This window comes from Mytilus trossulus, chromosome 9 (genome assembly GCF_036588685.1).
Source record: "Mytilus trossulus isolate FHL-02 chromosome 9, PNRI_Mtr1.1.1.hap1, whole genome shotgun sequence".
Lineage (NCBI taxonomy): Eukaryota > Metazoa > Mollusca > Bivalvia > Mytilida > Mytilidae > Mytilus > Mytilus trossulus.
This window is the reverse complement of record NC_086381.1, coordinates 12,650,591-12,678,119: the sequence shown is the minus strand read 5'-3', so window position 1 is coordinate 12,678,119 and position 27,529 is coordinate 12,650,591. Positions and strand designations below refer to the sequence as shown.

The 27,529-nt window shown below is 30.7% G+C and overlaps 1 protein-coding gene across 3 annotated transcripts; it reads left to right on the top strand.

Moving 5' to 3' along the window:
* The first annotated feature begins 467 nt into the window (after nt 1–467).
* On the top strand, nt 468–27,529 carry LOC134685140 (SCY1-like protein 2). 3 transcript variants are annotated; one of them, XM_063544608.1, is made up of 19 exons: nt 468–537; nt 3,676–3,878; nt 4,920–5,077; nt 5,354–5,498; nt 5,980–6,132; nt 8,768–8,998; nt 9,333–9,449; nt 11,509–11,634; nt 14,056–14,232; nt 14,895–15,017; nt 15,938–16,051; nt 16,845–16,977; nt 18,034–18,152; nt 19,019–19,119; nt 20,071–20,106; nt 22,895–22,973; nt 23,686–23,841; nt 24,127–24,153; nt 26,055–27,529. In XM_063544608.1, the coding sequence occupies exons 2-19, from the start codon at nt 3,726–3,728 to the stop codon at nt 26,868–26,870; spliced, it is 2,964 nt and encodes a 987-aa protein (XP_063400678.1). In that variant the 5' UTR covers nt 468–537; nt 3,676–3,725; the 3' UTR covers nt 26,871–27,529. The 3 variants fall into 3 exon arrangements, with proteins under 3 accessions (XP_063400678.1, XP_063400681.1, XP_063400680.1); XM_063544611.1 differs by lacking the exon at nt 20,071–20,106; XM_063544610.1 differs by lacking the exon at nt 24,127–24,153.

The window sequence follows — 27,529 nt, the reverse complement described above, 5'->3', positions numbered from 1 at the left end:
GCTGAAATTTTGGTCACCCGCATGATGACTTTTACGCTGAAATTATCTTACTCCCACCACATTAATTTGATAGCAGCCCCCGCCGTCTACATTTTGAGGGATTGTTGAGTTCACTACAGCTGTTCAGTCTCAGAACCTTCATGTAAAACACATGCATGCCTAAATACTTTTTTTTTAGTGACAAACTCAATTATTTACACACTCTATCAAAGCCGTGACTGCAGTTGTTAGTCAGTTTTTAAAAAGACAATAGATCTACCAACTGAACTAACAAAAAAATCATGAATGTAAGGCTTAAATATTAAATTGATAAAAATGATGTGTATAGTTGTAAATATTATACCTGGAGAGCTTTTGGGCAACCAAATGTATACACCAAAAGACTGAACTACAAACGAAGTAAAAAAAATGACTATATTTCCGGAAAGGCGGTGTCGTTTCCGAAAATGTTCATCTTTTATATTTCAAGATGGCTCACCCCACAACGTCAAGAAAAATCGAATAATACTTTCAGTGCTAAGTGCTCAAATCTTCGATGTATAAATACACACACTACATAAATTAATTACATATACCTATTTCATAAGTGTCAGATAAAAAGCTTGACTCTTTATTGCGTAATTTAAATAATTTAAGTTGTTTCTTGTCGGCTAAATTATTCCAAATTAATTTGCGATGGAGAGTTCACTTAGAAAAGTCAATTATATATTCCTTTTCATAATAGGTTCATGCATGTCAAAGGTTCACTACAACAACATATATATATATATCTTTAGGAGCTTCATCCTTAGAATATTGCTACTGCCGTACTTCCTTCTGGCCTGTCATGATATAGGTTGATGATCAGAGAGAATTTATAAATTTAACATGATCTCATTGATTCAGGTTGTAGACTGGACCCCTCAATACATGTTAGCATCACAGGCAGCTTTCTGAAGTCATAAAGTCATGATTGTCACCATAAGTATTCCCAGAAACTACAGGCAAAGGTTATAAATGTCACCCTCCTCCATTAAAAAGGATAAAATATTATCAGCTATCTTCTTCTTCTTCAGGAAGTCCACCCTATCTGCAGGGTCACCGCATTTAAAAATTTTGTTTATTTTTAAAATTGCGTTATTTAAAATCTTATCTACTAGTAAATAAAATATCAAATTATGTCCACTAAAAAAAGTTCTTCATTGAATTGTGTCCAGGGACATGATGTTTTTATGAAATATTGTCTGAACAATATAAACCTATGAAAATATCATCCTAACAATATTCACCTATAAAATTGTGGCCACAGACATGACAGATGTAAACAGATGTCCTTTAAAGTAAGGAAAATATTCTAAATGAAAAAGTGACAGGACAATATTTTACTGGGAAGTGTTGACTCTCAATACATCCAACAATGTCCAACAAATGCGTCTGTTCTTTATTAAGTTTTTAAGTCTTTATCTTAATTAAAGTTTAGAATAAGCATGAGGGTATAATTGTCTCTATTAAAACATGACATGTAAACCAAAGAATTGAATTCATACAAAATGATCATCACCATGTGTAATTAAACATATATCTTACAAACTTTTATTTATACACAGAAAACAGTAATGCATGAAATTTAATCATGTTAATAGAACTTAATATGAGATATATATGTGAATAATAATACATGCCATTCAATTCAATTTTCAAAATCATGTAATATTCAAGAAGAGTACTCATAAATTCTTTATACATCTATAAATTATAGCTAAGATAATTGAAAATGCTTTGAAATTCATTTCACTTCCCCCTTGGATTAAGACCAAACAATGAAAATTTTACATGTTCCTAACCAACCCTGATTTTAAAGATGGCAACCTAGCCATATTGTATTCAGTTTTTTTCAAATGAAAATTTAGAAGATTTTGTACAAGATGTGGACAAGCTTGTTACACAGAAATAAACTATGGTTTTATAAGAAAGAATTTACACTATGTCTTTAAGACATTGATAATCTTATCATTATTATGATGTTAGTAGAAGCAAGTTACAATGTACCTGTGATTCCAGATAAGTTGGCTTTAGGCCAGACTTTTTTTATTATCTGTTTAACAAGATCCGCCGACTCCACATTGTCCGATTTCAGAATAAAAATAAAAGTAGTGCTTCCTACTTTTATTTTGATTTTTTCCGCCAACTGTAACGAAATCCTCAAAACAAAAAAAAAGTACGAGTTCGGGTCTGCGATTATTAATTTATCTCTTGTCGCATGGTCAAACAAAACGGCGACTTCCGGGGAGGGACCGTTTTTTTACATTAAACTTTAAGTCCGATCACTAGAGAGAAGTTCGTGTTCACTCAAATTTGTTAAGTGTAATAGAGATGAGGCAATCGGGGTCATGTTGTCCAATGAGTTACCGGAAGATGTTGGCATCAGCCGCATTATAACCAACGAGGCAGATGTAGAACCTGACATGCCGGTCAACGTTTTGGAAGAGTTTGGGTTTATATTTTTCCTTTGAAGTAGTATCGTAGTATGCATATTAAAATAGTATCAAAGATATCAATTAAAATCAATAATGCTTTTTGAATTTTGTGTATGGATGGGACCAAATCATTTGAAAAACCACTTTTTTTATTCATGTTCACCCCCTTTCACTTTCGCACCCTACTGGAGGGGGAGGACAGGGGGTACCCTTCTCCCTTCTCCCACCCCGTTTCTCCTTTCTCCTACCCCTGTTCTCCTTTTTCCCATTAGAATAAAACATCTCCTTTTGATATTTTTTCTTGAAATATTAGATCATTTTTTAAAAGGAGAGATATTTTATTTTTTCTCTTTTTTCAACTTTTTCTCCTTTCTCCCAGCCTTCCTCTCCTTTCTCCTACCCCCTTTCTCCTTTCTCTCACCCTCTTCCTCCTTTCTCCTACCCCCTTTCTCCCTGTCTCCCTTACCCCTGTCCTCCCCGTCCTACAGTACACGTTTGCACCCTACACCGGAATAAAACTTAGGAAACTCAAGCTGGTAGCCCAGACCAAATTATTCCTAAATGATGTTTGTATTTTGAACTAAATTTTATCAAAATTTTAGTAGCCCAGCTCACAATCTAGAGGTCTGTTTTCTTCCATTGTTCTTGTATTTTGATAAATTCTTAAAAAAAAAAAAAAAAAAAAAAAGGGCACTTAGATTGGTTTTATTTTTATTTTTAGTGTCGACTGGACCAATTTTGCACTTTTTTTTTCTTTTTTTTTCGTCCCCTCGACCCTATTTTTTTACAAATTATCTCGTTAAACAGATAATAAAAAAAGTCGGGCCTTAAAGTTCTAGTTCAACAAAAGTTTTTTGCTACAAATGATAAATGAATAACAAATTGTTTCTTGCTAAAAGTTAGTCAAAATAACTTGACTTTTGATTGTCAAAATAGTAATATTCACTGAAAAATGTATATTTGATATGATAAAAAATGACTTTTAGAAAGAAGCAAGAAAGATTTAGGAAGCCTTCACACTTTACAATTATAACAATGGTATTTAGAGAAAAAAGTGCTGATCAACAACATTGATCCTGGTCAAATCAAGAACTAAGTGTGGAAATGATGTGGCCTGGTGCTTGAATGTTTTGGTAGATATGTACATTGTCAATTCATGATTATGTTTGTTTAAATACATTTATATACATGTCATGTATGTGTATAATTTTATTTTTAGGACTTATTGAAGCATATGATCCTCATTTCAACATACAAAAGAAATTAGCAATGGATATGTTTAATAAACTAAGGAGTGCAGTGACTAGTGCTTTACCAGGAAACCCCTTGTCTAAAGATTTTGATGTGTTAAATCATATAGCCAGTGGTGGTCCTGGGCTTGTCTGGAAAATTTATAATGCTATCAAGAAAACTACCAAACAGGTGAGAAAACAGGCAAGACTGGAAGTTAATTTTGATCTACAAAATGTACTTCTTTATACAAAAATTCTAACACTAAAAAAAATTAATCCCAAACAAATAAACTGTAATTTGAAGTTGTGAAATAGTTTCATCTAAACATGTAATTGCATTAAGCATATGCATGATATGTATATACATGTATCTTTATAAACATTAAATTTAATTTAACACTGATCAAGTTTGTTGAAATGAAAAAAAACATTTCTTTCAAATGTTCTGATGATATGCCTTCAGTGATATCATCTATGAAAAAGACAGCTGCACGGTACTATTCATGAAAAATGTAAAAGTTGCAAATACACACGCTACTGATTACTAATCAAATAAAAAAAAAACTTATTGACAAAGAGTTACAAAGCTTGTTTTGCCTTTTTTCAAATATATAATTAAACCACAAAATTCATGTATGTATGATGCATCTGCTTTGAAAATGATAGTGATGCCTGCACCTTAAAACTTAGTGTGTATCTTTTTTATATACCAGGTAAGTTCAGTCACAACTTAGTGTACAAGAAACTAGACAATTCATCTTCATCATCATTATAAATATTTTGAGGCTTGTTGGTTATAAGTACACGAAGTACGACCTATTACAGGTGTAAATGAATAGGGAGTTAGAAGGAACTTTTCATATCATTCTACCATGCATAAAACTTGGTTAATATTTCCTACTATTGTAAATGTTATCTTTGTTAAATAATCTTCCCCTCCCCGTCTTCTCAATATAATCAATGCTGGAATAGCCCTCAGATCCTATTAGGTAAAGAGATACATGTGCTTGAAAATCATGAGAATCTCAAGCATGAAAAAATCATGCATGACTAAAAGAATATGACACAAGATACTTTAGTAATTGTGAGTTATTAATAGATCTTTAGCAAAAGGGAAACTTGCTTCAGAGACAAGCAAATTACATGTAATGGTGGCTCTTACAAAATAAATCTAAAATTTTACTTATATGAATAAGTTTTCCTGGTACATTTTAACTTTTTTTGTTAACAGGAGGCTGCTGTTTTTGTATTTGAAAAAAAATTACTGGAGAAATATTCTCGAAGAGACAAAGAACTGATTGTAGAGACACTTAAGAAAGGCATATCACAACTGACAAGATTGAGACATCCTAAAATATTGTCAGTTTTACATCCATTAGAAGAATCAAGGTAAAATGGTGTTCTTAAATAGACATGTTCATAATTAAATTGATTTTACAAACAATGAAATGTTACTTTTGGTTTCTGTTAACGATTTTGTCCTAATTTATACCACTTACCATGAAGTCATTGGTCTTTATTGGAATGTACATTGTACCTGCTTAATTAAAATCTTTATGTTCATTGTTACTGTATAATTTTAATAAGTCAAATCTATGTAGTTTATTGGTCAAATCTAAACAAACTTTCCCTTCTATTATTTAAACTCCTGTTTTATCTCTTCAGGGAAACTTTAGCCTTTGCTACAGAACCAGTGTTCTCCTGTTTAGCCAATGTATTGAATAAGCATGATAATATGCCAACTCCATTACCTGCAGACTTCAAAGACTATAAATTGTATGAGGTTGAGATCAAACATGGCTTGCTACAGGTGAGCTAAGTTTTTCATTGATAGGGGTTAAGATGATTTGAATTTTATTTACATGATTTTTTGGTTTTTAATTGCTTTAAAGAAAATCTTGAAGACTGGTGTATCAGGTTTCATATGTTATATTATCTTGAACATGTATGATTTATATGACAATTGATTGTTGTTTTAATTTAAAAAACTAAATCTGTGACTTTTGTATTGAGTTAGAGAAAGTCTTTTTATCTTGGTCAGATGATTATCATTGTGTATGTTTTAATCATCCTAATTATAACTCTTAAAAAGACTTTTAATTTAACTGTTAAATATGAGAAAATAATTGATTCCATGAACATGATGAAGCTGATTTTTAATGCATTGGATATTGAACCTAATATGGCATATCATGCTCTTAAAATAATGTCATTTTGACAGAATAAATGTCCATGACACAGAATTTTTAAAAAGACTTTCATAATTAAATGTGTCTTTTTTTATATTACAGCTTGCAGAAGGACTGGCGTTTTTACATAATGATGTGAAGATGGTTCATTGTAATATATGTCCAGAATCTATCATTATAAACAAGAATGGATCATGGAAGATAGCAGGATTTGATTGTTGTATTCCCAATAGTAATCAACAATCTGACCCCTCTGTAAGTAGCTAGTTAAAGATTATCATTGGCTCTTCTTAGTGGGAATTAAATGATCAGGTTGGAATAAGGCTCTTTTATGATGGAAGAAAAAAACTATCAAGTGCTTGTTATCAATGTTCATTGTTTTCCTGTAAAAAAAAATAATTCGCAAATGCTTTCTACTTTATAAATGAGAATGGAAGTTTAAAAAAAGGACTAAAGGACAGAACATGTAGAATATTTAAAGACCTGACCGAATTTGTAAGCTGGCCAATGCTAGGAAAAGGGGGTATTAAGTTTAACCTTGTTTGTCTGTACATAAACCCCAAAATTGTTTTACGTTCTCTAAAAATAAAATGTTTAACACAATGTATATTACCACTTGATAAAGATCAAGTTCAAATTTGGATGGCGTCACTAAGTTCTCAAGTTACTTACCTTAATAAATGGAAAAAAAATGTTGTATTTGCCATTTAAGCATTACAAGTGAGGGCATCTGTGTCCCATGGACACATTCTTTTATATGTTTTTATTAATAGAGATTCCTTACTATTGATTTTCATTACTCAAATCAGAAAATTGTAAGAGAGTATTTTTAAGAAGTCAGATATGGATGTGTATAATAATAAAGTGATGTGGTAGGATTGCCAATGAGACAACTATCCAGCAAAGTCCAAATAAAGTGATGTGGTAGGATTGCCAATAAGACAACTATCCACCAAAGTCCAAATAAAGTGATGTGGTAGGATTGCCAATAAGACAACTATCCACCAAAGTCCAAATAAAGTGATGTGGTAGGATTGCCAATAAGACAACTATCCACCAAAGTCCAAATAAAGTGATGTGGTAGGATTGCCAATAAGACAACTATCCACCAAAGTCCAAATAAAGTGATGTGGTAGGATTGCCAATAAGACAACTATCCACCAAAGTCCAAATAAATAGTCCAGTCAAACTAAGATTTAACCTCAAACTAATTGCAACAGAAAATGTTTCAGTTCTAATCTATAGCTATATGCCCTTTGTATACACATGAAAAAGTCCTATAAAATCTAAATTGAGGAAAACTCAAAATCAGAATTTTTAATTTCCTATAGAAATTAACATTGGATGGGGAGATAACTCTTTCAAAAATGAGCCTTTTTTTGTCAGTTTTTTGTTGTTTTTCTTGAAATTTATGCAAAGTATGACACTATGATTGGGTTATATGTTTGCAATTGACTAAATTGTATAATCTTCTGCTCAAGAAATGTACAAAACCAAAGTGTTATGGGTAGTTTTATTTTTTTTGTGCATTTTTCTTTCAAGAAATTACAAATCTGAAGCTTTGTGACCATTTTGAAAAAAATAATGTGAAAAATTGGTATTGTCTAAATCTGTATATTAATATTTTGCAGCAACTTACTTATCTAAAGAAACTTTAAACCACAAAAAGAAAAATACATGCTTAATTATTTTGATTAAATTTGAGATTCTTTATCTTGACATGTTAAAAAATTCAATAAATGGTCAACTAATGAATTACCAAATATAGTTTATAGCTTGATAAAAGATATGAAAATACCTTTAGAGTTGTGTGTTATAGTATAAAGACCGCTAAAATATCAAAAATCAATACATTCTGATTAATAGAAGCTGTAAAGTAATAATTTTGTATCAATTTTTATTCATATTTCTGCCTTTTTTGCAAGAGTTATCTCCATTTTCAATGCAAATCTCCATAGGAATTTTAAAGGGTGATTTTTTTTAGTCTTCCTCAAGTTAGATTTTATGGGACTTTTTTCTGTGTATATTTGGGGTATAATGCTAAAGATTAAAACTTAAAAATCTTCTGTTGCAATTACTTACGGGTTAGGGTCAAATTTATGCTAGATTGACTGGACTAAAAGTGATGTGGTAGGATTGCCAATAAGACAACTATCCACCAAAGTCCAAATATGTGATGCGGTAGGATTGCCAAAAAGACAACTATCCACCAAAGTCCAAATATGTGATGTGGTAGGATTGCCAATAAGACAACTATCCACCTTAGTCCAAATAAAGCGGTTGTAAGCAATTTTATTTAAAAATTGCGATAGGAAACAAAAACTAATGGATGATGTTTTATGTCATATTTTCGAGGAACTTAAATATTACAGTTTCATGTATGACCATTTTTATAAATACAGATAGTTGTAAATTGGAATTAGAACCACTGCATCATCACTTGAAAGAAAGGGGAATATGCCATTAAATATTACCAAGGGAATAGGGCTCTCCACGGTTAGTTCAGTCATATTGCATAGGGGGCAGATTTTTTGAAAGAGGTAGAATAGTATGAAAGTGTGGGAAATCCTATGCATGTTTCTAAGCAACTGCTCTATTTTAATGGATGTGTTCCCGTATTTTTCACACCATTTTTACCTCCATTATCATGATTATGAAAATCTGCCCCCTATCCAATATGGTCGAACTAACCATGAAGAGCCCTATTGAAAAATATGTACATGTACAATATTTGTTTGAGATCCAGATTTTGCAGTTCACTGAACATGAAAATGTGAGAGTGTGTGCAGTGCAGAGCATCCTGTTGACACAAAGTTTTGTTTAATATGTAAAACAAATGTAGCATTTTTGAATTTAAAACTTCTCACTAATTATTTATTTGTCTTTACAGTTTGCCAATGCTGAGCCAACCTTCCCCTACAGAGAATGGGATCCAGATTTCCCCTCAATGATCCAGCCCTGTTTAGATTACCTTGCCCCAGAGTTTGCCCTAACTATGACCTGTTGTAGAGGATCAGACATGTTTTCTATAGGAGTACTTATCCATGCTATCTTTAACTATGGGAAACCTCTGTATGAGTGTAATAATCAACTCTCCATGTTCAAGAAATATTCTGAAGAGGTCAGTATCTGTCATACTTAATTAAAAATCGGTTAATTAAGACATGGTATTCATTACCAGTTGACCTAACAAATAGCTAACAGAGAATCACAATTTTGTTTCACATTTCAGGATATGCAAACCAAATTAATAAGATATATTACTATCTGTAATATAATTATGTTTAAAAAAATCATAAACTGAAATGAATTAGACTTGGAAGCAATTATAACCAAAATTGACCTAAGATGCATGAAATGAAATTAATGTTAAAAGCCTTTAATGAGCAGAAGCTTTATCACTATGTTTTCATAAAGGCAAAAGATTTTAAAAGTTAATATGGTTTATTTTTCAGCTGAGAAAGTTTAGATCATCATTGCTGGGTAATGTCCCAGTAGAGTTACATGAGTATGTTAAATTATTATTGAATACAGAGCCATCTGTCAGGCCAGATTCTGACCAACTGACCAAGGTACTTACCTAGTGTATATAGACAACAGAGTTACACATATGTATATAAATGCAAAAGTTGCTTGATGATTATAATTCCATTTTGCTGTATCTTTCAAGTACATGTACTTTTGTACTTTTACTATATTGATGTGTTGATGTTTTTGTGACATATGCACTTTATTTTTGTTTTATATATATTCATTTATTGAATTACTTACAAATATACAAGTATAGTACCTCTTCTTGAGCACAAGAGCTTAGAGCTTACATGTTAAAAAAAGTTAGTACTGAACATGAATATAAGGGGTATATAACAGAGAGACAGTGGCTATAAAACAATGTAGAACATTTTAAAAGAGACATTTGGTCATCAAATGTCCACATCTTATCAAGGCTTATAAATATCAAGTTTAAAATCAGCTACAGTAATGAAAAAGTATGAATTGTTAAAAAAAGAACTCGAGCATATCTATTTAATATTTGAATTTGAAAACATAAGCAAAACTGTAGTAAAGGTGCATATAGTTATCTGTTAATACTGAGTGATATTGGTTACGATAGTTGGTAAAATAGGTTAAGTAAAAATCATAATTGAACTGACCAATTTCAAGAAAATTGATTAACATGTTTTGGAAGGTTTACTAATATGGAGGAATCTTAACACTTATAATTTGATTACTATGCACTAATATTGCGAGTACTCTATGCAACTACTTTTTAACCGGATTTATGTGACAAAAATGTCGATTATTGATTTGGGGATGTACGGCGGGCGGGCAGGCGGCAATCAAATGTTGTCCATGCATTAACTCATGAACCGTTCAACAAAAGCTTTTAAAATTTTAATATATTGTTACTGACTACTAAATGAAGGTCAAGTTCAATAATGGCGATTTTGACTTTTAACGTTCAGGAGTTATGGTTCTTGAAAGATTGAAAAATGGAGTTTCCAGTCGTGTCCGTGCATTTAAGCATTAACTGTTATACCAAAGCTTCCCAAATTTTAATATGTTGTTACTGATGACAAAATGTAGATCAAGTTCAATAATGACAATTTTGACTTTTAACGTTCAGGAGTTATGGTTCTTGAAAGATTGAAAAATGGTGTTTCCAGTCGTGTCCTTGCATTTTCTCATGAACCATTCAATCAAAGCTTTTGAAATTTTTATATGTTGTCACTGATAACAAAATAGAGGTCAAGTTCAATAATGACAATTTTGACTTTTAACGTTCAGGAGTTATGGTACTTGAAAGATCGAAAAATGGTGTTTCCATTCATGTTGTTGCATTTACTCATTAACCATTCAATCTAAGCTTTTCAAATTTTGATATGTTGATACTGATGACAAAATGGAGGTCAAATTTGATATTGACGATTTTCACTTTCACCATTCATCAGTAATGGTTCTTGTGATATTGCCAGGACACAAATAAATGTTAAAAAATCCGGTTTGCTGTCGTTGTGACAGCCTCTTGTTTATGATGATCTGTAGATTAACAAAAGCTACATCAAAAGGAATGTAAAAATCCTTTAGCAAAAGCACTTCAATGATATCAGTATTAAATTTGCGGACAAAAAATGTATAGATACAAGTCAAACATAAATTAAATAATACCTTATCAAAGGATGTTTACAGATAGTGAAATCAAGTTTTGTATGTTTTAAGAACTGCAAATTGATACTGCCATCTCATTCACCTGTGCACTTACTTTAACAGATTTTTACATTAGTCTTTCTGCACTGTAAAAGGAAATGTTAAAATCATAAATATTTGATGAAAAAAATCATATACCGTAAATCACATTTGAAATAAAGTAAAACTTACAAAAATAATTGGAAAAAACTTGAATTCTGAGATTAAAAAATCCCCCTAAACCATGAACTCACACATTATACTATAAATAATTTATTATTTATGTCTTTAAAGAATTCTGTATTTCATTTATTTGATTCATATTAGTTTCATGCTATAAATGATATTGCATGGATGATTTGCTAGAGAATGGATATTTATTGTAGTAGTATAACTTTAAATCATTGTCATGATAATTAATAGGATAGATTGGATTACTTTTAGATTCCATATTTTGAGGATGTTGGTTCTATGACATTACAGTTTATGGATACTTTGTTCCAAAGAGACAATCTGCAGAAATCACACTTCTTCAAAGGATTACCTAAAATTATAGAAAAACTGCCAAAGGTATAACTGAATTCAAATAATTATTGTGATTTCTTTTTTGAGGCAAAAAAAATGACAAGTTTCAGGTCACTTTATTCAAAACTCATTTTTCAAAAACTGCACCAGATAGCATCATTATATTACTCAATATATGGTCCTATTTGTCATATTTGCAATACAATTGTAACTTTGTTTAATACTGTACATGCTGTAGTTAGAATTAGTTATGATTTTTGTTGTAAAAAGGAACAAAATCAAGTGGGTTACTTTTCCTTTTACCTGTTACAAATGCATTATAGATCTTTCTGATAATTAGGTTAAGTTAATACTGCAACCAGAATACTTCTTATTGTCTATCAAATATAATAGCAAAGTGATATTTCTTGCAAAGTCAAGTTCATGTCGAGGACACTGTTCTCCATAATCTGAGGTCCTTTTTATGGATATTAGAATTTTATAAATACCGGTACTGTTAATTCAGAAATTTTGGCATGCATTTTTTTATTTTTGAAGAATGGATAAAAATTTGAGATTTATTATTGCAATTTCAAGAAAATCGACTTACAAATATATGTATCAGAGGCAGATTCAGGGGGGGGGGCAGGAGGCCCGCCCCCCCCCTTTTTTGGGGAAAAAAATTTGGTTGCTTATATAGGGAATCACTGAAGCGGGCTCCCTCTTCGGATCAGTCAGTGGGCCCCCACTCATGAAAATTTCTAGATCCGCCACTGTGTATCATTATTCAGCATGTGAGTTCTTATAATTGTAATACCTCATACAATTGCATTATTCATAGATTATATTAAAATCTTGCAATACTTTCTGAATTTTCAGTATAATTGTAGCAACTTTTAGCTGCAGTTATTCACTTTTGTAACTTAACTTATAGTCATGCAGACGAAAAATATTTGATGTGAAGGAATGGATAATACACATTAAGCCAAAAATGTCAACCCTAGGAAAGCTGCTCTGAATAACCCACATCTTTTTGGAGGAATTTTAAATGACAATTAAGTGCAGATATTAGAAACATATTTCAGTATTGATTAATCATAGATTAATATTAAATTTACTGCTAGACCCTCTCAACCAATTTTATTGAAAGAAGACAACAACATTCTAACAAGAAACTAAATTAGGTAATATCTTGGTATGCAAGACATTTAAGACTTGGTTCTACAGAGGGATACCCAAGTACTCGTTAACATCCCTTCTTTAAGAATATTGTGCACATTGAATTTTTTGAAATAACTTAAAAGTGCTAATAGAGTCAAAGTTAGTTAGAAATGACAGCTGGGGTTCAAAGACATGATTGAAAAGGAAATTTAGGTAGAAAAAAACAACAGTATAGTAGTTTTCCTTACTACATGTATCATTGACCTCTAACAGAAATACATTATGTAATCAAAGTTACACATTGTGGTTTACCATTTTTGTCAGCAAATTACATGATTTCTCTTTTTTTTAATAATTTAAACCACATGTAATTAAAAGAATGTCATGTTTCTTCAGATAAATGTAAAAATTTCATTTTAACTTGATTTTTATGTCATAGAAACTTACACGTCTTAACCCCTTAAGGAGGCTCGTGGGTACAAAAAAAATCAGCAAATATTTAACCTTTTTTTTTATAACAAATTTTATTCATTACATCATTAGTTGTAACATTATGACATGGTTCAAAAATCAACCCAAAAAATCAAGGCGTTTTAGCCCCAAATGATTTTTAAAATTTTGATATCATTGAAAAAGCTCCAAATTATCTCCCTTTGGTGAAAAAAATGACATTTTTTGGCATTAAAATTGAAATATCTTTTTAAACTCATCGGTGACATTTATTTTTTATTATTTTCTTCCAATAAGCTGCACTTAAACTAAACAATTGTAAAATTTAAGCAATTTCTTATATTAGGTCCTTTTTTATTTCGATTTTACCTTTTTTTCTCCTATTAGTTCAACAGAAAAAAAGTATCTAAACAAAAATGCATGCTTTTTTCGATAGCAGATTTTGAGCTTAAATGAACGGTGACCCCATATTTTTATTTTATTTTTCTATTAGGTATAGGATAAAGTTTATTTAGAGAAAAATATAGCGAAATCCTATATTAGAAAAAAAAATTGATTTATACCCAGGAGCCCCCTTAATATATATTGCTCACCTTTTTGGGCGATTTTGATAAATTGTTTTAAGTTTTTTTGTGTATGAAAATGATACTTTCTTGAAACTTGTGATGGAGTGTTGATTTCATGTAGAAATTTTGATGCTTAATGTGATAAAAGAAACCTTTTTTTTTATAAGACGAAATGTTTTTCTGATGTTTAAAAGAGGAAAGGTTAACTGTATATACTGATAGAATTCGGTCACCTGATATTTATTAAGAATTAATGTTAAGAATTTAAAATTTAAACAAACTAATGAAACTTTCTTGTTATTTTCTTCAGAGAGTAAATTTACAGCGAATATTACCAGCGTTAACTAAAGAATGTGTGAATGCAGATATGATTCCATTTGTCTTACCCAGTATCTTACTAATGGCAGAGCAAGTGACAGAAAAAGAATACATGATGTTTATATTTCCAGAACTTAAACCTATGTTTAAAATCAAGGAACCAATTCAGGTGTGTTTATCTTTTAAGTTACTGTTGGTATGTATGGCTCTGCCACTGATTTGCATATTTTCTTTTAACAGCACACCTTTTTTTTTTTGGGGGGGGGGGGGTAAAGTTCAAGGAAGTTGTTGACATAGTACAGAATCGTTTCCTGAATATTTGTTTTCGTGTTATAAAAAATCTTGTGCTTCTCAAAAAAGACTTTGTACAAACCAAACCACATCACAAAAACACTAAAACCTGTCCCAGACTAAATCACATGTTATACAATCATCAGTTACAGTAGCAGTGTCATTCAGTCAATAATTCTTGTCATTTTAAAATTAAAGGTAAACATTTGGAAAACAGATAAAATATAAATTTGTAAAGTTGAATCTAAAGAACAGTTAAATGAGAGATGCAAAAGGCAAGTGATAAGTATATATAATTTAAAAATAGAAGTGGAAGTCACTGTAGCAACAAGATTCAAAAGCTTTTTAATAACAATTACAGAACATTTTATTTTGTTATTACATTATTCCAGCACAAAGTTCAAAGTGACATATCTGGGACTGCCAAACAAACGTTTTTAAATCTGTATAGTTATTTTTTTACTTGAAGTTACGTTATAAAATTTATTTTTTTTATTCAATCAGATTTGTACTTATTTTATGTTTTAAATCTATTTGCAGATATTACTCCTGTTTATGCAAAATATGAACCTATTATTAAAGAAAACTCCTCAATCAGAGATTAGAAACCATGTTCTGCCAATGATTTATCAGGCTTTAGATCAGAATAGTCCACAGTTACAGGTAACTTCATAAAACATAATTATCCTTAGTTTTTCAAACTATTGCTAAGATTTGTAATTATTAAATGTACTTATTTGGCAATGTTTCATTAACTGTTGTTGGTCCTGTATGTATCATGTAACAGAGTTTTATCTTTCATTAGAAAAGAAGTATGTTAATTGAGAAATAATTACATAAGAAAAATATAACAGTTGTCTCTCTTTGAAGACTATTAAAAATGTAAAGGAATAAGAAGATGTGATATAAGCGTCAATGAGTCATGTATAAAAAGTAAGTAATTTAAAGTTAAAGTACGATCTCCAAAACTGAGTCTTGGCTCACACCAAACAGCACGCTATAAAGGACCTCAAAATGACAACTGAAACCCATTAAAACAGGAAAATCAACAGACTAATCTATATAAAAAACAACAAACACCTATGAACCACACCAACAAAAGATAACTAATGAATAACAGGCACCGACTTAGGACAGGTGCATAAAAATGCAGCAGGTTTAACCGTTAACAGGTGGTAATCTTCACCCTAACCTGATACTGTTGTGTAACATTATAACATAAAAAGACACACACATTCTTTTTCAAAGTTGGCGCTGACATTGTTATATATCAAAGAGTTTTCAAAAGGTTTCAATTTGAAATTGGAACATAGAATAATCCATAACCTACAAGAAATATTTGTTCACTAAACACCAAATCAGCAATATCGAAATTATAAAATAATAGTGATAAATTATCAGGGTTTTCAAATAAGCAACAGTTAAACTCTTTTTTTTTACAAAGAACAAACATGCCAATACTTAAAGCTTGTCCCTAGGTAATAGGAAAATATCCAGTTTTATGCTCTTTTATGCATTTATGTTTTGGTTTAAGATGATGTTAGAGGTATGGAGAAATATTCTAAATCAGTATTATTTTACAGGAAATTTGTTTAAACATCATTCCAACATTTGCTGAGTTAATAGACTTCTCTTCACTGAAGTCCCACATATTGCCAAGGATTAAAAAGATTTGTTTAGGAACATCAACACTTAAGGTAAATTATAAGTATAGCAGTACATGTAAGTAAGACTCAATTTTTGATATTTTTCAGCATTTGCATTTTGGACATTTTATTACAGTGAATAAATTTATATGATAACTTTGACAAACCATTGTGAATTCAATTCAAATTTTATAAAGAGCTATATATAAAAAAAGGTGTTTTAATTTATATTTCTGAGGGCTATTCCAGAAAAAAAATTATGGGGGGTTGGAAGGCAGTTTTTGTCAGCACCTGCCACCCAGACAATTGTAATTGAGAATTATAGTGCATTATAGTGTGAAAAGTTGCTCTGATACCCATCACCCATGTATTAGTACTACAATGTGCCTTCCAACCCCCACCCCCATACATTTTTTCTGGAATAGCACTGAGGAGAACGCCTTGATTCAGGATTTAAAAATATTGGTAAAACATTAAAAAAAAAACAACAGATATTAGAATATAAAGAAGATCTGTTATGATTGGCAATGAGACAAATTTCCTCAAGAAACAAAAGACACAGAAATTAATTAACTTGTTTTAAAATCATTTGAAAAGAATACTTGCAAACCTGTTTGGGGGAAAGTCTTATATTGTTGCATATACAATATGACCAATCATTATTAAGCTGCTGTAACATGGACAAATTTTTTATCTCTTAATAATTGTGCTTGAATTTTTTTCTCTTTTCTACAATTGAATAGATTATTTCAATATACTTTGTTCAGCATTTATCATATGATGTTATCTTTTATATGGTATGATATAATAATGCATATTCAGATGGCAATCCTTTTCATTGTAGATTAGAGTTCATTGTCTATTATGTGTAGGTAAACTGTTAGAATACATGGATAAATGGACTGTGTTAGATGATATACTACCATTCCTTCCTCAAGTACCTTCCAAAGAACCAGCTGTTTTAATGAGTATATTAGGTAAACTTATTATTCTAAATTATGATTTATCTCCCTTTGGCATCATTTAAATAGTAAAAAAAGTAGAACTATCTGATGAACTAGTTTTACTTGAAGATAATTAACAAAAACACATATACGTATACGTATTAAAATTTTGTTCAATTGTAAATCTGAATCCTATGTTGGTAATATCGCCCAAGATGACACAATTCAAGTAACGTAATATGTTTTACATTTTCATGTATGCAGTTTATGCATGTTCTTTTGCATTTGCATTTTGTGTTTAAGTTGCTAAATATTTCACCTCCCACATGATATTTACTTCCGATATCTTCAATTTTAGTGATCATAATTCAATTAATATATTACTGATCGACATGCTTGATACAAGAGATTAACAGATTTAATTAGCGTGAATTTAAAAAAAAGTTAAAATTAAACTTTTTTATATTAATTTGATAGTTAAGTTATGTTGATCTGCTATATGAATTTGTATCTAATAAACCTGACCATCTTTTTTAATATTAGTCAGACCGTACGCATACAGTCCGACCGTATGAGTATTTTGAAAAAGTACGCATACGGTCCAGACCGTACGCGTACGGTCCAAATACTCATACAGTCTGGAACATAGATAAACAATTATTGTAGCAGAAATATATGATAAACCAGTTTTACTTGAGGATTATTGACAAAAACATACAATTTTTTTTTTTCATAAACATGTGCTACTTTATTTGCATAAATACTGCTTGAAACTGACAACATCTAAAATAAACTTTGCATAAACAGTAAATATAAATCATTATGCAATTAAGATAAACTGATTGAGAGAAATTTTCAAAACATAAATTTACTGCATAAAATGTTGTCATGTATTGATGGTGGGCACATGTGTCAAAATAGAAACTGGTATTCATAAAATATTAAAGTTTGAACAAAACCATTTGACTTTGAATTAATCAACAGAAAAGACACACGTTTTCCACCAAATAAATATCAGCTGTAGTTATTAAGAAAGGATATTTTACACTGTTAAGAAGTTTATTAACCATATAAAAATACTGATTTCAGGCATTTATCAGGTTACCATGACTCATGCTAAGTTGGGGATAACAAAAGACATAATGGCTTCTAAAGTCTTGCCCTTCCTGATACCACTCAGTATAGATAATAATATAAATCTGTCGCAGGTATGTTTATTATTAATTAATTAAAATAGTGAGAGAAAGGAAAAAGCATTTTGTGACAGTAAACGTAAAAAAAATATCGTAAGAAACCTAAGAGGGACAGTTCTGCATCTATTAAGAGGTAAGGGTAATATTGAATTGGTATAAAGCTTCATAAACATTGAAAGTTATAAAAATCTCTGTCTATACAGAGTTCTCAAAATCTTTTTCCCCCTGGTGGTCCATGAAGAAAATCTGCTGGTTCTCACTTTTAATTCTATTGAAAAATACTAAAATTGTGTCAGTCCTATGCAAAATTTTGGTGGTTAAATCCTGAGGACTGACAATTTTCGCAAACTCTGTCTATACTGTCCAACATTCTGTTAATTATTCTGTTCCTTGATACCATGTTTTTCTGTGTCCCCTCTGTGATTTTAGATGGGGTTGAATTAATCTGTTCATATAAAGCATAAAGTAGCAATAGGGTAACAGCATTACCATAAGCTGCCACATTCAAAGAAAATTCAAACATGTTACTATTGTGTCATTAGCACCAATACTTTGATCTAACATTATACAGTTTTACTCTAATGACCCTCCACTGGACGTCAAACATGTTACTATTGTGTCATTGGCACCAATACTTTGATCTAACATTATACAGTTTTACTCTGATGACCCTCCACTGGACGTCAAACATGTAACTATTGTGTCATTGGCACTAAAACTTTGATCTAACATTATACAGTTTTACTCTGATGACCCTCCACTGGACGTCAAACAACTAACAATCAATCAATATGATGACCCTATTTAGATATAGTCTATTATCATATAGAGTTGTTGTCATAGAAAAACTATAATAAAAATTTTACATGTATGTTTTGCAGTTTAATGCATTTTTTGGTGTAATTAAAGAAATGATGACAAAAGTGGAACAAGAACATAGAAATAAACTTGAACAGTTGGACCAAATGAAAAAAGAACATAGGTATTCAATATACTTCATATTATTAGAAATATTTATCATATTGAAAATAGCCTTATGAGCCCTTTAATGTGTACAATTATTGCCATATTTTTGTTGAGCCTTCGACTTTTGTCGCCGAGAGCTCAACATAGGGATAGTGATATTTAGGACTATCAATAAAAAAATCAATGATTAGTAAAGAAGGTGACATTTCAGTAAGCGCACACTTGTTTATATCATCCATGATTTTAACAAGTTCAAAAATCAGTGCCCATCTATTATTTTTAAAAAGAGTTATGCCGCTAGGAAATATTTTTTTATTATATGGAAAATTGCATTGTGAACATTTCTGGTCAGAACTTTATGAAATTAATTCTGCAGGTTTATATCATCAATGTTCCTGACAAATTAAAAATTAATGCCCAACAATTATTTTTTAAGAGTTAGGTCCCTTTGCTATATTGATAATATGTAAAATTGTGTTGATAGTGCTGTCACTGTCATGTGTATAATTCTTTGCAGAATTTTATAAAAATTATATCATAGCTAAAAATATAACTGACACTTTCGGAAATAAGTGCTGATCTAATATTTGTAATGAGTTATGCCACTTGGTAAATTCAATTATAACAGAAATATCATTGCATTTGCTTTGAAGCTTTCATTTCTCTGAGATACTTTTAGATATTTTAAAGCACACAAAAAAGTGTTTTATTTAGTGATAACCCTTGAAGCTTGGATAAACTAAATATGTACAAACTGGGGGACATTGAAACTCTGTTCTTTTATTTAGGTTCTGAAATATTTCAGGAGTCCTTAATGATTGATGGATATCCTAATAACAAATTATGGATTTTCTGAATTATTTACACAAAAATCAATCAACAGAAGCTTTTCAAATAGTCCAAATTGAACACTACTTTCACTAATTTGCACTCCAGAAACTATGTGTGTTACTTCTATCTTGTTTAGTGAAAATGAAGAACAAATACTACAGAGTATGAAAAGGTAATCTGTTAGTGGGTAGATAGTCCTATTTAAAATGCTTTGTGTTCATAGCTCACATTTGGTGCATACCCCAGGTACTTGTGGATAGGATACCCTTTGGGTGCCCCTGAGTGGGAGTACCCCAAGTTACTGACAAACAGTATTTGAGATTTTTTTCTGGTTGACCTATATGTATCTACAAGTACCTGTGGTTCATACAACTTTCTTCTTCACGACTAACTATAACAGATATTTATTAATAACCAGAATTGTACATTGACTTCTTAATTATACCCCCGCTTTCAAAAAAGGGGGGTATACTGTTTTACCTCTGTCTGTCAGTCCGTCTGTCCGTCCGTCCGTCAGTCCATCAGTCCGTCCCATGAATATTTTTCGTCACATTTTTCTCAGGAACTACAATACAAGGATTTCTGAAATTTGGTTTCAGGGTTTATCTTAGTCATTTATACCGTGTGATGCGTTTTCAGATTGATCACTTGACAACTTCCTGTTTACCGAACACTTGTATGATTTTACACATGAGAGCCAAGTTGAAAATTTTCGTCACATTTTTCTCAGGAACTACAATACAAGGATTTCTGAAATTTGGTTTCAGGATTTATATAAGTCAGCTATACCGTGTGATGCGTTTTCAGATTCATCACTTGACAACTTCCTGTTTACCGAACACTCGCATATTTTTACACTATTTATAATATCCACTTGCGGTGGGGGTATCATCAGTGAGCAGTAGCTCGCAGTTTCACTTGTTTTATTTGCAAGTACATGTAAGAGTGAATGCAACATCCAGTTCCATCCATATTACAGTTTTTGTAAACCAGGCAGAAAAATGGAAAAAAATAAAGGAAATTGAACCCTTTATGTATTAAAATAGAATGGAAAGTTCTAGTTTCTGTGGTACATGTAAGAAACACTACAAGGTTCAAAAGATGTTTAAAGAAATAACTTACAAAGCTGATTAAATTCTGGCTGACAAATCTTAACTGGAAATGTGAGGTCCACCAATTATTTGGTCAAAAGACTACTGTATTATATGTATTACATTTATTTTATTAAAACATTCACTCATGCATGCATGCTAACAAACAACTTTGTTAAACTTTGTCACAAGCTAATATTTTAATACAATGTAGTTATAAGTTATGAAGTGAAATAGTGTTGTCTTTTAGGTCTATTGTTTTGGAGCCAAATGTTTTCTCTTGTGTGAGGTGACAGGGTACACAGTTCTGTCACAGATGTTTTATAAAATTGAGAATGGAAATGGGGAATGTGTCAAAGAGACAACAACCCGACCAAATAATAAAACAACAGCAGAAGGTCACCAACAGGTCTTCAATGTAGCGAGAAAATTTAGTATTTTACACCTGTGGCTATACTTATTTTATATTGTTCATGATTTAGGACATATCAATATTGTATTTGAGGATTTGAATGCATCACTTTATGATTTTATGGTAGCAAAGTAAGTTTAAAGCAATGTGTTGGTTCAGTTAATAAACTGATATGTGTGACCATCAAATCAAGTCCCACTTTATATGTTACCTTGAGGGGTCTTTTTTTTCTTCAAAATCCTGCAAAAAAAAAGAATGAAATAAGATTGCTGTTGGATATAGAATACTTATTCCACAATTAAGATTGGACTTTTTGTATCAATGTAAAAACACATCATTATCTTGTAGCCATTAGAATGATCTTGTACATGTGCTGGTTGTTATAAGATTATAGCTGTGGAAATAAAACATAACATGTTTATACACGCTGGAAATTTTGTTGCGTTTTTTTAATTGAAGATGGATGGGAATGATTTAAAAAATGAAGAACCTTGATCACTTGCTTTTACCAACATATCATGCATGTAGTTAGATAAAAAACACATAAAAGATAGAAGCTAGATATTTATTTGATTACTATTATTGTTTCAGTACTGTAGAAAAGATAGAAGCTAGATATTTATTTCATTACTATTATTGTTTCAGTACTGTAGAAAAGATAGAATCTAGATATTTATTTCATTACTATTATTGTTTCAGTAATGTAGAAAAGATAGAAGCTAGATATTTATTTCATTACTATATTATTATTTCAGTACTGTAGAAAAGATAGAAGCTAGATATTTATTTCATTACTATTATTGTTTCAGTACTGTAGAAAAGATAGAAGCTAGATATTTATTTCATTACTATTATTGTTTCAGTTCTGTAGAAAAGATAGAAGCTAGATATTTATTTCATTACTATTATTATTTCAGTACTGTAGAAAAGATAGAAGCTAGATATTTATTTGATTACTATTATTGTTTCAGTACTGTAGAAAAGATAGAAGCTAGATATTTATTTCATTACTATTATTATTTCAGTACTGTAGAAAAGATAGAAGCTAGATATTTATTTCATGACAATTATTGTTTCATTACTGTAGAAAAGATAGAAGCTAGATATTTATTTCATGACAATTATTGTTTCAGTACTGTAGAAAAGATAGAAGCTAGATATTTATTTCATTACTATTATTGTTTCAGTTCTGTAGAAAAGATAGAAGCTAGATATTTATTTCATTACTATTATTATTTCAGTACTGTAGAAAAGATAGAAGCTAGATATTTATTTGATTACTATTATTGTTTCAGTACTGTAGAAAAGATAGAAGCTAGATATTTATTTCATTACTATTATTATTTCAGTACTGTAGAAAAGATAGAAGCTAGATATTTATTTCATGACAATTATTGTTTCATTACTGTAGAAAAGATAGAAGCTAGATATTTATTTCATGACAATTATTGTTTCAGTACTGTAGAAATCACCCAACTGACTGGTAAAGAACAACAACAGCTAGTTGGTAATGTTGGTAAAGGACCTCAATCTATGGTAATTATAATACATGGCATAATGCTGGACTTACTGTAGTTCAACCATGCTATAAATTGTCCCATGAAATAAACAACATTTTGTCATAATATCCTACAAAATTTCATATCTCATTTGAAAAAGAGGCAAAAGATACGAGCGGCATATTCCAACTCATAAGTTTAAAATAAACTGACAAGTGAAAAAAAGACCAACAGACAAATGAAAGTACACAAAATACAAAATAGAGATTCAGCAACACAGACATCACCAGAAACTCAGCAACACAGACATCACCAAAAACTTAAAGTGAAAATAAGTACAAGGTCATACAAATATTCACTAATGAAACCATACAAAAATGTTATTAAGAGGGGTATCGGTGTCTTCCTCCATCTTGGATTGTAAAAAACGGGAAACCAAAGGTCCAGATTTTCTATCAAGTTGGCAAAATTTGATGCATCAATGCAGATATTTAATATGAATTTTCATTTAAAAGTACCAATTTATAAGAATATAAGTGATAAATATTAACATATTTGCAAAAATTGATTATTTTTGGTTGTTTTCAACTTTTTTTTCATTTGGCATTTTAAGGGGAGGTAACTCTAAAACAGTGCATTTTCTGATTTTATGATTAAACAGTTTAGTTCAGAGAGATCATTTTTTGTTTAGATGAGTTACTGCTATCTCTGAAGTTGTAGGATTTACTAAGGAAATGTTTAATTTTCAGATGGATAAATTCCTCAGTGGATTTGGTATGAGTGGATTAATGAATGCCAAAGCTGGAGGAGGGGGAGACAACTCTTCTACAGCCTCACCGGTAGATAGTAGATCTAACTCACCCAAACCACCATCATCTTCATCTCCATCTCCACAGTCAGCTAAGGTTTGAAAATTAATAATAGTATGAAATAATTCCTGCATTCATAGTTTAGATATAATCTTTAGAGCTTCACTGATAAAGCTTACATAGAGAAATTTGTCATGGATGTTGATTAAATGCCCAGTAGCATATATTTCATAAATATCCAGAAATTTTATTCATTCTAACCAAATTTAATATGATGTATCTTTATAAGTTTAACAAACATATGGAGATAATTAATTATAGGAAAAGAAAGTGTTTAACACCTTTGTTTTTTTTAAGTTTCCCTCTGTTGTTTTATCATAGGATCAGGACAGAGTTATTAGGAGCAGGGTGAGATAGTTCTTGTTCTAAAAGTTTGGTGAAATGTTTGTGTTTTATTTTTTGAAATTTATTTATTCTGCTTTCTTTTTACACTGTATAAACTACTGTTTAATTATTGAATATCTAGCTTAATACCTCAAAGCTGAACAGAAGATCTCAGTTCTTTGTTACTTGGCCATAAGACTACTTAACAAAGATTTTAAAATACCTGCTTCAGGGTCATATTCTGATGACCCAATATCATGTCATGAACTTTGTCAACAAATTATTAGATCTTGTTTTCAATTTTGATAGAAGACTGCTTTATAAAGGGTAATAACTATATGCGTTTTATTTTTATTTGGAAGTGCTTATATTTTTAAAAATTAATGATGGATAAGTGTTGTTACAGATTTAGAAAAGGCCTATGTATATACAGACACACTTATTTTGAATTAAACCTATTGTTTGAACTTTTATGAATAAGTGAGTTCTACTGGTGATTTGGTTGAAAAGAAATATTATAAACGGAATAAGAAGCAGGTATTTTAAAATCTTTGTTAAGTAGTCTTATGGCTAAGTAACAAGGAACTGAGAACCTACAAGAAAACTGATGATTTTATAAAGTTGTATCTGATAGGATAGACTATTCATCATCATTGATAATCATGGCACAAGGTCATCACAAAATTACCCTAATGTATAAGATCTCTATTTCTGCAAGTAACATAGTGATTCATGATTGAATCTACATCGAAAGGTATTACATATATATATATTTTTTTTTATCTCAACGAAAATATTTACAATGGCATTTGGCATACTGAATTATACACTGTTCACCCATATAGCCTTATATGTACACTCAATCTTTGTGTATATGGGTCCTAAGGCAAACCTTATCTTGATGTGTCTACAAGTTATTTGTAAAAGAATATTAGCAAATATCTTTATTGACTAGCTTTATGTTTTGAACTTTATAATTTTCTGCAGATACTATTTGATTTTATAAAAGAGCAGCTTACACAGTATGCTTGTTTAAGTAGCTGAATATTAATTTTGTAAAAAGCACATACTGCATGAAGAATGAAGTTGTTCTCTTTGATTTAAAATATTATTTGTCTTTTTCTATCTTATCATCATTTAAAACTCAAGAAATTCAAAATCTGTATTATGTGAACTGGTTCTTGTATTACAAGCCAAGTTCTTTATTTAAACAAGCATATGGAAAATAATATGAATACATATAAGGAACCTGTAATGGGAAAACATATTGCTGAGTTCTCATTTTTATAAAAAAAAACATTTTCTCAAATATAGTCTTTACACTAAAAATACCAATGCTTGTTTGCATGACATTTGTGTGAAACAGATCCAGTTTTCTTTTTTGAAGGAAGGTTGTTATATTTCAGTTGGCTTATCTCATTGCATTCAGATAATTAGGCCCTGCCTTTTGCAACTTTACATTTTACACATATGAGACATATCTGTTTGTCAACAGTTCATTCATATAAATTGTACTAAAGTTTTATTGACATGTTATTAAACTAACATATAATTTACTTAAGAATTGAATGCTTCTTTTTGTAAATTTATTGGGGTGTAAAAGCGTTGACCGAAGTACATTTTTTATGAAGCGCGGAAGCGCTTCATTCTAAAAATGTACGCACGGTCAACGCTTTTACAACCCTATAAAGTTACAAAAAGAAGCATTCAATACTTATAATTACATTTTTAAGCTAAGATTATAAAAACACGATTTTCATGAAGTAAAATTTTTAAATTCACCTGTGCACTTTATTGTGGGACCTCGTGTCATCATGAATGAAATGTTATTGTCTCATGCAACTGCTTACGGAATAACATGTGATGTGCAATTAGCCAATCAGAATAACGTATTATAATGAAACATACATCTAATGTAATTATAGGTACTTTCAATGGAAGAAAAGCAAAGATTGGCCAAAGAACAAGAACAGCAAAGAAACTTTAAGGCACAAACACCACTTACCATGACAACAGATAAACCTGCCCAAAGTAGACAGCAGACGCCCAAACCGACCAATCAAGTTAAAGATCTGACATCTTCATTAATGAATGCTAACTTAAGGGGAATGCAAACATCTCCTAAAACTGTTTCAAATTATCAACAAATGGGTCAAAGTTCATCTAATTATAATACAACTGGTTCAGTGACTTCAAATTATAGTGTAGCTGGACAAAGTGGTAATAGGCCGAATTATACAGGTGGTGGAATGATGGGTAATATGACTCCTTCAGTAGGTCAAGGTCGGGGAAGTAGTGGTCAGTTTGGAGGGCAAGGTCAACAGACAACACAAAAAATGGATCTTTCAGCATTTGACAGTTTACTGCCAACGTCAGGACAACCGAAACCTACTATTAACCAAATGTCATCACCCGCCAGACAAACCAATCCAAACAATATGAATTATAATCCTCAAAATTCAATGATGGGTGGAAATGTAAATGCATATGGTGGTAATTTTAATTCTAGTTCAAATACTTACGGGCAGTTTCAATCTCCTGGAATGCCAAACATGCAAACAGGGATTATGGGATATAGTGGACAGACTATGGGAGGAAGTGCAATGTTTAACAATCAACCAATCAATTCAATGAATGGTCAAAATTCATTTGGTTTACAGCCAATGGGATCACAGCAATTTACACAAACACAACCTACTAAAAAATTAGGTCAAAGTGACCTTGATGATCTGCTAGGTTAAATTTTATGCTATTATTTGTTAAGTTTTATTTATTCTTATGTATGCTTGTTTTAATATCATATTATGTTTTGTGATGAACAGTAACTGTGATTGAGAGATTATTATTAAATATATCTAGACTGCAAGGCGGTTTACCTTGATGAACTGTCTGTTTTTTGTCAAAAAATGTTCAAGCAATATTTGTATAAGGCAGTAGGCACCAGCCATTCATCTTTATTGGATAGGGGCATGGTTGTTTTATTTTTTGATAATTTGTTTGGTTTTTTATTTATTGAATAACAAAATAACATTCATTTGTTTCAGCAGGGAAATAAATTCAACATAGAGTTTCCTTAAAAAAAATATCACTGTTCTTCTCTGGTATTGAAAGATGTTTCTTTTCTAAAAATGTTAAAAAAAAATCCTGAGACAAAAACAACCTCTCATAAAGATGTCCGGTTAAGGTGGTACCTAACACTACAGGGAGATAACTCTGTAAAATCAGCAGAATGTTTTAATGACGTTGTGTTGTTACAGGAATATTAAGCTTCTCAATGATCAAATTAAGCTTTTGTCAAACTGCTATATAACCAGTGTAATTTTTCTGATTAAACGGTTGGTTCAAATTTTTTGATATTTTGATATTTTTGTCAAAGGGTCAAAGTAAATACTTTGTCAAA